Raw genomic sequence first — 14,117 nt, 5'->3', positions numbered from 1 at the left:
AAGTGCATTTTTCAAGCCACCATGCTTGCTAAATGCATTATAGACTATCAATTTTGTGTGTCCATCTACTTCAAATCCTTGGTCAAACAGTTACCAAACTTTGAGAAACATCTTCCTGCTGACCAGCTCCAGCCTTTCCAACAGGTGGTTAAGAATCTACTTGCCACCAGAAAGCATATAGCTAAGAGTGTCCTTTGATTGCTTTGATGTATCTTCCAGAGTTTCCACTGCTATGTGCCATCTTGCATGGCTTCGCATATCTGATTTTGAGACCTCAGTCCAGGATCATCTTACTAACATCACTTGCAGAGGAGACCATTTGTTTGATGGCCATATTGAAGAGGCTGCAAACAAGATTAAACAATGCAGTCAATGCATGACAGGCCCGTCTAGGTCTCAGTCCAGCCAGCAGTTTAAAACATCCAGGAGGTACTCCAGCCTTTCGCGATGATCCTCTTACGACTCTTCTTGCCACAAATCCAACCAAAGATATCCTAGCCAACAAAAGCAACACAAATTGACTGCATTTCAATTTCAATAGCAGTCGTCTCTTTACCTTCTTCTTTGAGAGCATTATCAATGTCTCCCTCAGCCCTTACCTCTGCTTACAGTTGGGGACAGACTTCTATTTTACCATCACCATTGGGCTCTTTTACCACTGACCAGTGAGTTGATAGTGTCATCTCACAGGGACATGCTCTCAACTTCCATCCATGCCCCCAACCATCCTCCAAAAGAGTTTAGTTTTACACAACATCCAGGAGAAGAATTGAGCCAACCGTAGCCCTTTAAAAGGCCGATGCTGCCTGGACTGCCTCTGAAGTTCCAGAAAAGTAAGAAGGAAACTGACCTCTGATGATCAGATAAACATGATAACCCTTGAATTTTTCCTACCTGCTCTGCCACCGCAGCACACAGCCAACCGGAAGTCTTCCCGATGTCAGCGCTGACGTCTGAGGGAGGGAGAGCTTTGCTTAAGCCCTCCCTTCGACGTCAACGCCGACATCATGGAAGACTTCCGGTCGGCTGTATGCTGTGGTGGCAGGGCAGGTAGGAAAAAGAAGACGATCCTCGCGGCTCGAGTTTGCAATGTATTTAACCCCGCAGGATCCCCGCGACCCTAGGAGGCGTCCCCACGGGATCCCCGTGACCCTAGGGGGCGTCCCCATGGGATCCCCGTGACCTGAAGGGGGAACCCGTGGGAACAGCGGGATTCCCTTCGTCCCCGTTCAGCTCTCTAGTAGAGACATCCGTCTTCTCCAGCAAAGAAGAAATTCAAACATCAGCCTGTGTCTAAGAAAATCATGTTAACCTTCTTTTGGGACATGAAGGGGCCTTTTCTGGTGCATTTCAAAGCACATGGGCAAACAGTGAATGGTGAAAATTACTGTGCATTTTGTGAAATGAACTTAAACCTGCAATTTGCAGCAAAAGAAGAGGAATGTTGTCCAAAACAGTCTTGCTGTACCATGACAATTCACGTCCTCATACTGCAGCAGCGACAGAAGAGACGGTACAACAGCTTGGGTTCGAACGTCTTCACATCCTCCTTACATCCTGGATCTGACACTTACTGATTATTACATCTTTGGTCTACTGAAGGAGAAGCTGCAAGGTCGCAGATTCACCTCTGATGATGAAGTATAGGAAGTGGGGTTCATCTGGCTTCGTAAGCAGGCAAAAAACTTCTCTGCAGGAATGTAGCAACTAATTGAATGATACAATAAATGTGTCGTCTTTCATGGAGACTATATGAAAAAGTGATATGTTCAATTGCTCACAATTACTTTTATTAAAGCCGTTAAATGTATTTTGCATTTACTTTTTGATTTACCCTTATTTAAGATGAAGAGGTAGAGGTCTGTGGCATAGATAAGGTTGTAATGGTGTCTGTATATTTCTTATTTAGGTCAGCTACTTCTTCAACCTTGTTACTGGACAAATTATTGCTTTTATAAGGAATATTAGAGAGATGTTCTTGAACTGAGTTGTCAAGATCAGACATATGAAGCTAAGACAAGTGACACATTGCCACTGCAGATGTGCGAGAAGAAACATCAAAAGCATCAAAGGTTCCTCTGGTAAGAAACCTTTTAGTAGTTAACAAGTTTTGGCCAAGTTGTTGGAAGTCTAAGTTTGTCCTGATAAAGAAATTCATCAAAAATGGCAGATGTTTTAAGATTTATAATAAATGGTGCTCTAGAATTGGTAATACATGATCCTATTAGTAAGCATGGATTCTTGAAAAATGTGTTTGCTTAAGGAGTTCAAAGTTCTGGTTTCCATACCTGGAGGACAAGAAGAGTCACAGTCAAGGAGCTCAAAGAGTTCAGAGTGAGATTCTTTCTTTGTCTCCATCCTAAAATATAAGGCCTGTGCCAGCTGACATTGTACAAAGCCAGAGAAAAATATACTTTCTGGCAGAAACTTACACCTTTGAGGAGGAGGAGAAAGATCAGAAGATATGCCATAGGACTCTTCAGCCAAAACGTCTAGCAGATCCTGATCCGAGTCAGATTCCTCAAAGTAGTCTCTTCTAGGGGAGTCAGGAAAAGTGCGTTGAGAGAAGCATCAACTCTATGGAAAAGCATTGAGGCTGGGGTCAGATCCTCTGCCTCGGGAGATAATTCCTCTGCCAATGGCAATGCTTGTGTCGGATGGGTCCATGCAGACCCCAAAGCTCAACATCAAACAGGGGTGTGTGATTATCTCCTTCATGGATGCTCCAACATAGCCTCGGGATGACCTGAGGTAGACGAAATAGCCTTTTAAGCCAATATCTGTAGCAATTCTGAAAGCTCTTGTCTGAGCATAGTCTGCATCTCCTCCTGGAGAGCAGGAGTCAGTACCTGATAGAACATCGGTCTGGAAGCAGTTTGTGATGCCAGTTGTCAGGGCATGGGAGACCTCAATGCTAAGGCATGCCTGAGAGGAAACATTATCTGTAGCAATGGTGAGTGCTCCTCAGTAAATTGATGCTTGATTGTTGAGGATGATGATACCTTGGAAGATCCTGTGCCATGCCTAGAAGGGGAAGAATGCTTGTGCTTCTTAGCTTTACGTGCAGGATCCCTTGATTTATAAGGCATGGACAACGTGATGCCTGGCACTCTTGATGTGGTGTCAGTGCACTTAGTGTTGATGCCGACGTAGGTTAAGCATCCAGTTCCAAATCCCCCAGCCAAGCTCAATGTCGATGCAGATCCAAAAAGTTTATCACACTGGAGTCTGTTGGCTTTAAGTGATCTCTTTTGTATGCACAAACAGAGGTCACAGCGAATGTCCTGATGCTCAGGACCTAGACACTGAACACACCAGTTATAGGGGGTGGGGCAGAGAGAGAGTCAGAGCCTGAAATGGTCCTATTGCACTGAGCACATATTTTTAAAGTCACTTGGCATTCTCTTTTACATGGAGGAAAAATGGCTGATGTGGTCAAAGGGCTTGATGGCCCAGAGAGCTCGAGTAAAAGGTATACCGAAAACCATTCATACTCCTTGGGTATGAAAAAGGCTTGAAATGGCCTGAAAACCAAAAAAGTTTAGTTAAAATTTGACCAAACTAGAGAAAATTACTAGAAAAGATTAAAAATAAAAAAAATAAATGAAGAATTATTTAGAAAAAAAAGTATATGAACATAAGAATTGCCATACTGGGACAGACCGAAGGTTCACGAAGCCCAGTATCCTGTTTCCAACAGTGGCCAACCCAGGTTCCCAGTACTTAGCTAGATCCCAAGTAGTAAAACAATTTATTCTACGGTAAGGAATTCCAGAGTTTAATTACACATTCTGTGAAGAAATATTTTCTCCGGTTTGTTTTAAATCTACTACTTAATAGCTTCAGTGCATGCCTCCAAGTATTTTTGGAAAGAGTGAATAAGCATTTCACATCTACCATTTCCACTCCACTCAGTATTTTATAGATCTCTATCATATCACCCCTGAGCAGTCTTCTCCGAGCAGAAGAGCCCTAGCTACTTTAGCCTTACCTCATAGGGAAGTCATCCCAAACCTTTTATCATTATCGTCACCTTTCTCTGTACCTTTTCTAATTTTGCTATATCTTTTTTGAGATACGGCGACCAGAACTGCACACAGTATTCAAATTGCAGCCATATTACAGAGCGATACAAGGGCATTATAAGGTTTTCATCTTTGTTTCCCATTCCTTTCCTGAAAATTCCTAACATTCTATTTACTTTCTAAGCTGCCACTGAAACATTGAGGAGAAGGTTTCAACGTATCCTCAACAAAGACACGTATCCTTTACCTTGGCAGTGACTCCTAACATAGAACCCAGCATCATGTAGCTATAGTTTGGGTTCTTCTTTCTCACACGATTCACTTTGCACTTGCTCACATTAAACGTCATCTGCTATTTTGACATCCAGTCTCTCAAGGTTCTCTTGTAAGTTTTCACAATCCTCTTGCGATGTAACAACTTTTAACAACTTTGTGTCATCAGCAAATTTAATTATCTCACTAGTTATTCCTATTTCTAGATCATTGATAAATATGTTAAAAAGCAGCGGTCTCAGCAAAGATACCTGGGGAACCCATTTACCCTTCTCCAATATCAAAGGTTTGATGTGCTGAGAGACTGAAAGACACAGTTTCTCAGCTCCACAGAAAACTAAAGACATCATATATCTAGATTTCCAAAAAGCCTTTGACAAGGTGCCCCCCTGAGCGCCTACTACGGAAATTGAAGAGCCATGGGGTGGAAGGAGACGTACATAGATGGATCAGAAATTGGTTGGTGGGTAGGAGTGAAGGGCCACTACTCAGACTGGAGGAGGATCACGAGTGTGGTCCCACAGGGCTCAGTGTTCGGGCCGTTGCTATTTAATATATTCATAAATGATCTAGAAGCAGGGATGAAGTGTGAGATAATAAAATTTGCGGACGACACCAAACTATTTAGTGGAGCTCGAACTAAAGAAGACTGCGAAGAATTGCAAAGGGACTTGAACAAACTAGGGGAATGGGCGACGAGATGGCAAATGAAGTTCAACGTTGAGAAATGTAAAGTATTACATGTGGGAAACAGAAACCCGAGGTACAACTATATGATGGGAGGAATGTTATTGAATGAGAGTACCCAAGAAAGGGACTTGGGGGTAATGGTGGACATGACAATGAAGCCGGCGGCACAGTGTGCAACGGCCACTAAGAAGGCAAATAGAATGCTAGGCATAATCAAGAAGGGTATTACAACCAGAACGAAAGAAGTTATCCTGCCGTTGTATCGGGCGATGGTGCGTCTGCATCTGGAGTACTGCGTCCAATATTGGTCGTCGTACCTTAAGAAAGATATGGCGATACTCGAGAGAGTTCAAAGGAGAGCAACACGTCTGATAAAAGGTTTGGAAAACCTTTCATACGTTGAGAGATTGGAAAAACTGGGACTCTTTTCCCTTGAGAAGAGGAGACTTAGAGGGGATATGATAGAGACTTACAAGATCATGAAGGGCATAGAGAGAGTAGAGAGGGACAGATTCTTCAAACTTTCGAATAATAAAAGAACAAGAGGGCATTTGGAAAAGTTGAAAGGGGACAGATTCAAAACAAATGCCAGGAAGTTCTTCTTTACACAACGTGTGGTGGACACCTGGAATGCGCTTCCAGAGGGCGTAATAGGGCAGAGTACAGTACTGGGGTTCAAGAAAAGATTGGACAATTTCCTGCTGGAAAAGGGGATAGAGGGGTATAGATAGAGGATTACTGCATAGGTCCTGGACAGCGTGAGCGGACTGCTGGGCACGATGGACCTCAGGTCTGACCCAGCAGAGGCATTGCTTATGTTCTTATGATGATCCCACACGTCAACATTGGGTGGAAAGGCATGTTCATAGTGGGGGGAACTGCCTCAAAGATTTAAAATGATAGTACACTTGGCAGAGTCCACACTGGGCACTGTGGATGACATCACACACGTGAGAAATGCCTGCTTGTCCTCAGAGAAGGCAGTATATCAAATATATGACCCATACTCATAGAGAAAAAGATAAAAGATAAATTACCAATCATTTTGCTACTTTAAGTTTAGTAAAGCAGCAATCAATAACTACTACCATTTTTATGGTGATGTTTGTTTCATGCAACCTGAAGCTTTATTATACAAAATCAATTATCAGTGTTTCCTGAAATGTAATTGTTTGCAGTTAACCATGTTCAAGACATCATAGGCGCAGAAGTTACAAAATAAATAAATAAATAAATTAAAAAAAAAAAAGGGGGGGGTAATAAAAAGCCACCATAACTTTTGCTGAATGGTATCAATTTCCAGTCTAAGCAAAGAGGCTAAAAATTAGCTAGGACGAGAAACCAGCCAATTCATTAGCCCTCCATGGAAAGGGTTGAGAAATGCTAATAAGATAATGAGCAGGAAGCCGGCACTGCTCATGGTCACTGTGCACTACTATGGCATATCTATCTCTGCTATTAGCACTACATTCAATAAAGTATAACCTAATCAAAAAACCTAAAAAGTAAACCAAAAAGATTAAATCTAGCAATTTAGATACAAACGAACACCGGTTATTGTAGTAACCTGGTAGCAACCACAGGTTAACCCAGAAAGCAGGAAGAGATGGTTTTAGTAAAGCAGTTTCCTCAACTAGGATTGGATTTTTTTGGATGTTGTTGTGCACCTCACCTGCTCTGGAAGTAGTTTGCTAGCTCTGATGCTTCATGATTCAGGCTCCTCAGATGCACGATTAAATTTCCAGAGTTGGTGAACATGGCGCCACATGTTTTGCACTCGTAAATCCGAGGCTTGCGGATAATGTGCCGAGAAACCCGCATGTGGTGTTTATATTCCCCGAAGGAAGTGAATGTGGCACTACATATCTGGCACCGGAAACAGCGTTTACCTTCGTGTTTCAGGCGATGCATCTTTAGGGAGTAAGCCCGCGTGAACTTTTTCCCACAGCGGTCGCACTGAAATGGTTTAATGCCTGAAATAAATACAAAATAAATACAGCACAGTTACTTACCGTAACAGGTGTTATCCAGAGACAGCAGGCAGATATTCTCACATGTGGGTGACGTCATCCATGGAGTCCGGAATAGACAAGTTTTAAAAGTGAACCATCACTTTAAGCTTTAAGAAGCTTCGCGACTGCCCACACCGCGCATGCACGAGTGCATTCCTGCCTGATGTAGGTGTGCGGTACCTCAGTTTGGTAAACAAGCTAAGAAGCCAACCCAGGGAGGTGGGAGGGATGTGAGAATATCTGCCTGCTTTCTCCAGATAACACCTGTTACGGTAAGTAACTGTGCTTTATCCTAGGGCAAGCAGGCAGCATACTGAACAGCTTACTGAAATGGGATGGAAGGAGAGTTGGCTATAAGAAAATAAATTCTGTAACACTGCTTGGCTGAAATGACCATCTTGTCTAGAATAGGATTCTAGACATTAGTGAGATGTGAAAGTATAAATTGAGGACCAAGTAGCTGATTTGCAAATTTCATCAATGGGAGTGGAACGTAAGAAAGCTACTTATGCTGCCATAGCTCGGACTTTGTATGCTTTTACATGTCTCTTGAGCTGCAGCTCAGCCTGAGCATAGCATAGCCTGCCAGCCATGTAGAAATAGTCCTTCTGGTTACAGGCTTTCCCAATCTGTTACGATCAAAGGAGATGAACAGTTGAGATGATGTCCTGTGTGGCTTAATCCTTTGTATGTAGTAAGCAAAGGCACATTTACAGTCCAATGTATGAAGAGCTGTCTCTCCAGGATGAGAATGAGGCTTTAGAAAGAATACTTGCAGCATGATAGATTGATTGAGATGAAATTCTGTGACCACCTTTGGAAGGAATTTAGGATGAGTGTGGAGGACCACTTTATCATGATGAAATACTGTAAATGGTGGATCCGTCTCCAATGCTTGAAGTTCACTCACTCTACAGGTAGACTTAAGAGAGATTAAGAAGACTACATTCCAAGTGAGAAACTTGAGATGACTGGAAGCCATTAAGAACATAAAGAACATAAGAAATGCCTCTGCTGGGTCAGACCCGAGGTCCATCGTGCCCAGCAGTCCGCTCACGCGGCGGCCCAACAGGTCCAGGACCTGTGCAGTAATCTTCTATCTATACCCCTCTATCCCCATTTCCAGTAGGAATTTGTCCAATCCTTTCTTGAACCCCAGTACCGTACTCTGCCTTATAACGTCCTCTGGAAGCGCATTCCAGGTGTCCACCACACGTTGGGTAAAGAAGAACTTCCTAGCATTTGTTTTGAATCTGTCCCCTTTCAACTTTTCCGAATGCCCTCTTGTTCTCTTATTTTTCAAAAGTTCGAAGAATCTGTCCCTCTCTACTCTCTCTATGCCCTTCATGATCTTGTAAGTCTCTATCATATCCCCTCTAAGTCTCCTCTTCTCCAGGGAAAAGAGACCCAGCTTCTCCAATCTCTCAGAATATGACAGGTTTTCCATACCTATTATCAGACGTGTTGCTCTCCTTTGAACCCTCTCGACTAATGCCATATCCTTCTTAAGATACGGCGACCAATATTGGACGCAGTACTCCAAATGCGGGCGCACCATCGCCCGATACAACGGCAGGATAACTTCTTTCGTTCTGGCTGTAATACCCTTTTTGATTATACCAAGCATTCTATTCGCTCTCTTAGCGGCCGCTGCACACTGTGCCGACGGCTTCATTGTCATGTCCACCATTACCCCCAAGTCCCTTTCCTGGGTACTCTTATTCAATAACATCCCTCCCATTGTATAGTTGTACCTCGAGTTTCTGCTCCCCACATGTAATACTTTACATTTTTCAATGTTGAACTTCATCTGCCATTTCGCCGCCCATTCTTCTAATTTGTTCAAGTCCCTTTGCAACTTTTCGCAGTCCTCTGTAGTTCGAGCTCCATTAAATAGTTTGGTGTCGTCTGCAAATTTTATTATCTCGCACTTCGTTCCTGTTTCTAGATCATTTATGAAGATATTAAATAGCAGCGGCCCAAGCACCGAGCCCTGCGGGACACCACTCGTGACCCTCCTCCAGTCGGAGTAGTGACCCTTCACTCCTACCCTTTGTTTTCTACCCTCCAACCAGTTTCTGATCCATCTATGTACGTCTCCTTCCACCCCATGGTTCTTCAGTTTCCGGAGTAGACGTTCATGGGGCACCTTGTCAAAGGCTTTTTGGAAATCTAGATATATGATGTCTATGGGGTCTCCTTTGTCCATCCGTTTGTTGATCCCTTCGAAGAAGTGCAATAAGTTCGTTAGGCACGATCTTCCCTTGCAGAAACCATGCTGGCTGGTTATCAGAAGTTCATTTTTTTCAAAATGTTGATCGATGTTTTCTTTTATCAGTGCTTCTGCCATTTTCCCCGGAACCGAAGTCAGGCTCACCGGCCTGTAGTTTCCCGGGTCACCTCTTGATCCCTTTTTAAAGATGGGCGTAACGTTGGCTATCTTCCAATCTTCCGGGATCTCGCCTGTTTTCAGGGATAAGTTGCAAATTTGCTGCAGTAGTTCCGCTATCTCCTCCTTTAATTCCTTCAGAACCCTTGGATGTATGCCATCCGGACCCGGGGATTTGTCAGTTTTTAGTTTTTCTATCTGCCTACGAACGTCCTCAAGGCTCACTTCTATGGATGTTAATTTTTCTGCCTGACTTCCGTTGAAGAATTGCTCAGGTTCCGGTATGTTGGACGTGTTTTCGTTTGTAAATACTGACGAGAAGAACATGTTAAGCCTTTCTGCCACTACCTTCTCCTCCTTCACCACTCCCTTCCTGTCTCCGTCGTCCAGCGGTCCCACTTCCTCTCTAGCCGGCTGCTTCCCTTTAACATATCTGAAGAATGGTTTGAAATTTCTTGCTTCCCTGGCTAGCCTCTCTTCATACTCTCTTTTGGCTTTCCGAACCTCACGGTGACATTCTTTTTGATGCTTCTTGTGCTCCTTCCAGTTCCCCTCAGTTTTGTTCTTTTTCCATTTCTTGAATGATTTTTTCTTATTGCCTATCGCTTCCTTCACTGTTTTGGTTATCCACGCCGGGTCTTTTGTTCGATTCTTTTTACACCCCTTCCTGAATCTGGGGATATACAGATTTTGCGCCTCGCTCACCATGTCCCTGAAGAAGGACCAGGCATGATTTACCGTTAGCCATGTTTTGGAAGTGTTCCTAAGTTTCTTCCTTACCAATTCCCTCATTGCTTCGTAGTTTCCTTTCCTGAAGTTAAAAGTTGTCGCAATGGATCTCTTGCCTTTTGACACTCCTACCTCAACCTTGAACTTGATCATATTATGATCGCTGTTTCCCAACGGTCCCACTACTTCTACTTCCTTTGCAGGTCCCCTTAACCCATTTAGGATTAGATCCAGAGTGGCATTTCCTCTCGTCGGTTCTCTAACAAGCTGTTCCATGAAACAATCCTGTGTAGCTTCCAGGAATTTTGTCTCCCTAGCGCATTTCGAGATTCCAAGCCTCCAGTCTATCCCAGGGTAGTTGAAGTCTCCCATAATAACCGCGTTGCCGCTTTTGCATTCACGCTTCATCTCGGCTTCCATTTCCTCATCGATATCTCTGGTTTGCCCCGGTGGGCGATAAAATAGGCCCATCTTTATTTCAGGCCCTTTCCTTCCCGGTATTTTAACCCATAGAGATTCCGGCTTGCTGGCCGTCTCTGCTGTGTCCATTTGTGTTCCAATGGTGGTTTCATCAAAGCTGTGAGCACTACATTAAGATTCCAGATTACTGGAAGTGGTTTGAGTGGAGGCTTGGAATTGAAAAGTCCTTTCATAAACCTGGCAATTGAAAAGTCCTTTCATAAACCTGGCAACAAGGGGGTGAGAGGCCAGAGATTTATTGTTGACAGGCAGGTGGAAAGCACTAATAGTACTGAGGTAAACTCTGACCGAAGTAGTTTTTAGTCCAGAATTGGAAAGATGAAGATAATTCAGCTCTGATGACAGAGATGAAGATGGAGAATCTTGATGATGGAGAGTACACCATGTAGTGAACCGTGTCTACTTCTGTTGATAACATTGCAGAGTATAAATTTTCCTAGAAGCAGCTATAATGGCTTCAACTGCATCAGAAAGATTAGGATTTGCTGAAGTCAGGCTGAAAAGTATCAACTGTGAGGTGCAGTGATTTCAGATTGGGATGTAAAAGAGACCCTTGATTTTGAGTGATCAGAGATGGAAAAATTTTCAATGTGATTGGATCCTTGGTACTCTGCTGAAGAAGAAGGGAGAACTAAATTTGCCTGGGCCACTGAGGAGCTATGAGGATCATAGTGGCTGATTCTAACTTGAGTTTGACCAATATCTTGAGAATGAGAGGGATTAGAGGAAAGGTATATAGGAACTTGTCCGTCCAATCCAGAAGAAAAGCATCTGCCTCCAGATGTTGAGGAGAATACTGCATGGAACAGTACTGACACAATTTGTGATTGTGGGGAGAAGCAAATAGATCTATCTGAGGAGTTTCCTATAGTGAAAAAATGTGGCATAAGACTTTGGAGTTGAGCGTCCACTCGTGTGGTTAAAGACATCTGCTGTGTTTGTCGGCTAGAGTGCTCTGAGAACCTTGTACATACACAGCTTTGAGGAATATATTGCGAGCAATCATCCAATTCCAAATGTACTGGGCTTCTTGACAGAGAAGGAGAGAGCCTGTTCCTCCTTGTTTGTTGATGTAATACATTGCTGCTTGATTGTCTGTGCGAACTAGGAGGACTTGATTGGAAAGGTTGCTCTGAAATGTTTGAAGAGCATAACGAATTGTTCTGAGTTCCAACAGATTGATGTGAAATGCTTTTTCTTGAACTGACCAACTGCCTTGTGTACGATGACCGTCCAGGTGGGCTCCCCAAGTATACATGGACATGTCTGTGGTGAGCACCTTCTGATGTGGAGGAATGTGAAATAGTGGACCTCTGGATAGATTGATTGGATCCATCCATCACTGAAGCAATGGATGAAGAGATGAGGTGACTAATCTTTTGAGAGAAGGGGTAGAGAGCTTGAGACCACTGAGAGCTAGGGTCCACTGAGCCATGCAAAGATGAAGTCTTGCAAAATGCGTTAAATGAACTATGGAAGCCATGTACCCAAGAGACACATCATTACTTGGCTGAAATGGTTTTTAGAAGAGAGACCTGTTCGCAAAGATGAATTACTGTGTCTTGTCTTTGCTGCGGAAGGAAAGCCCTTTGAAGCACTGTGTCGCGAAGTGATCCTATGAACTGAAGTCGCTGGGAGGGTTGAAATTGAGATTTTGGAAAGTTGGCTTAAAACCCCAAGTATTGAAGAAATGTTTATCATCAGGTTTGTTGCAGATAGCACTGCTTGTGGTGATGTAGTTTTTATTAACCAATTGTCCAGATATGGGAAAACTTGGAGCCCATGATTATGTAGAGCTGTTGCCACCACAACAAGGCACTTGGTGAACACTCTTGGAGAGGACGCCTGACTGAATGAAAGAACCTTGAACTGAAAGTGACGATGAGCCAAACAAAATTGTAAGAACTTTCTGTGAGCAGGGTGTATGGGCATGTGTGGCATGAGGTCTAGAGAGTATAGCCATTCATTTTGATCCAGAAGGGGGTAAAGGGTCCCAAGGGATATAACATGTCAAACTTTTCCCTGACCAAATATTTAAGTTTCGGAGGTCAAGAATTGGACGAAGACCTCCCGTCTTCTTTGGAATTAGGAAATACCTGGAGTAGAACCCCTGACTTTTCTGTGAAGTAGGATCTACTTCCGTGGCATTTAGTTGAAGCAAAGTTTCGATTTCCTGAAGAAGAAGGGACATCTGTTGTGATGTGAAAGAGGAATCTCTTGGAGGGTGATTTGGAGGGAGTGTTTCGAAGTGAAGAGAATAACCCCTCCGTGATGACTTTTAGAACCCAAGTGTCCGTTGTAATGAGAGCCCAACAATGATGGTAAAAATTGCAGACGACCTCCGATAAGCTGGAGAGGAGGTAAGTTGGCTATACTCTCTAAAAGCACGTCAAAAAGACTTTGTTGATTTTTGAGGAGCAGCTGACTGTGATTTTTGAGGACGTTGCTGCTTTTGCCTCTTCTGTGGAGGAAGAGGATGTAGCAGGAAAATGCCTCTTATAAGCATAAGCAGCTGGTTCTGGAGCCGACTTAGATGATTAGGATTTAATTTTGGATCTATTCAAAGAATTCCAGTTTTGCTCATGTTGGGTGAGCTTTTGGGTAGCTGCCTCTACCCTCTCACCAAAAATCTCTTTTCCCAGACACGGAATATTGGCTAGTCGGTCTTGTAAATTGATGTCCATGTCAGAGACTCGTAGCCAAGCTAAATGTCTCATTGCCACAGACATGGCTGATGCTCTGGATGATATTTCAAAGGTTTGAAAAAGACTATGAGTAGTCTGCTGATATTCTTCCAGATGTTGTGTGGGAATGTATTGTTCAAAGTCAGGCAATGTTTTCACCTAATGTCTAAAGTAGAATGACATATAAAAATTATAGTTTATGACTCTACTGGCCAATATTGAATTTTGGTAGAATCGACGTCCAAATTTGTCCATGGTCTGACCCTCAGGACCTGGTGGTGCGGAAGCACAGACCCTGGTGCTGGAGGGTGTAGTCTACCAACAGCGATTGGTGTTAAAGCTGCAGTTTGTCAAACCCTGGACAGGAGATGATTCTATAGAGAGTGTCATTTTTCCTGGGGGTTTCAATAATCACGAGAGGATTTTCCCAGTTATGAAATGCTCATCATAGTCAAAGGCATCTAAGAGCTCTGCTTTGGGCTCAGTGTTTACTTCTAGCTTGACCGGTAAAGCCTGTCCCAACTGTCTGACATACTTAGCAAAAGAGCGTCCTTCTGGAGGAGACCTCCTTAGAGGAGGAGAAGGATTTGATGGTATTCCACAAGACTCTGGAGCAAAGTGGCTTCACACTCAGAATCAGTATGATGCCGAGACAGGTCAGAATCAACCACCCAAATCTCAGAAGATTCTCTAAATGATGATGTATGAGGAGGAGAATGGTGAGACTGGCGAAACGATGCTGTTCGACGTCTTCGGTACCACTTCGATGAGGAGGAAGAAGGAGCGATGGGAAGATCTTTTACTTCCAGTAGGATGGGATCAATGCTTCAATGCA

The 14,117-nt window shown here is 43.4% G+C and overlaps 1 protein-coding gene across 6 annotated transcripts in view; it reads right to left on the bottom strand.

The window, feature by feature from the left end:
• ZBTB44 (zinc finger and BTB domain containing 44) overlaps positions 1-14,117 on the bottom strand; it is a 100,745-nt gene that overhangs the window by 8,936 nt on the left and 77,692 nt on the right. For 3 of the 6 annotated variants that reach the window (XM_033917516.1, XM_033917515.1, XM_033917520.1), the window contains one exon: positions 6,661-6,961. The exons of 2 other annotated variants lie outside the window; for them this stretch is intronic. In XM_033917516.1, the coding sequence (XP_033773407.1) occupies positions 6,661-6,961 (301 nt within the window). The remainder of the gene's footprint in view (positions 1-6,660; positions 6,962-14,117) is intronic. One more of the 6 variants, XM_033917518.1, reaches the window with a different exon arrangement.

Source organism: Geotrypetes seraphini, chromosome 13, assembly GCF_902459505.1.
Source record: "Geotrypetes seraphini chromosome 13, aGeoSer1.1, whole genome shotgun sequence".
NCBI classification, from domain to species: domain Eukaryota; kingdom Metazoa; phylum Chordata; class Amphibia; order Gymnophiona; family Dermophiidae; genus Geotrypetes; species Geotrypetes seraphini.
This window is presented reverse-complemented; position numbering and strand designations above follow the sequence as displayed.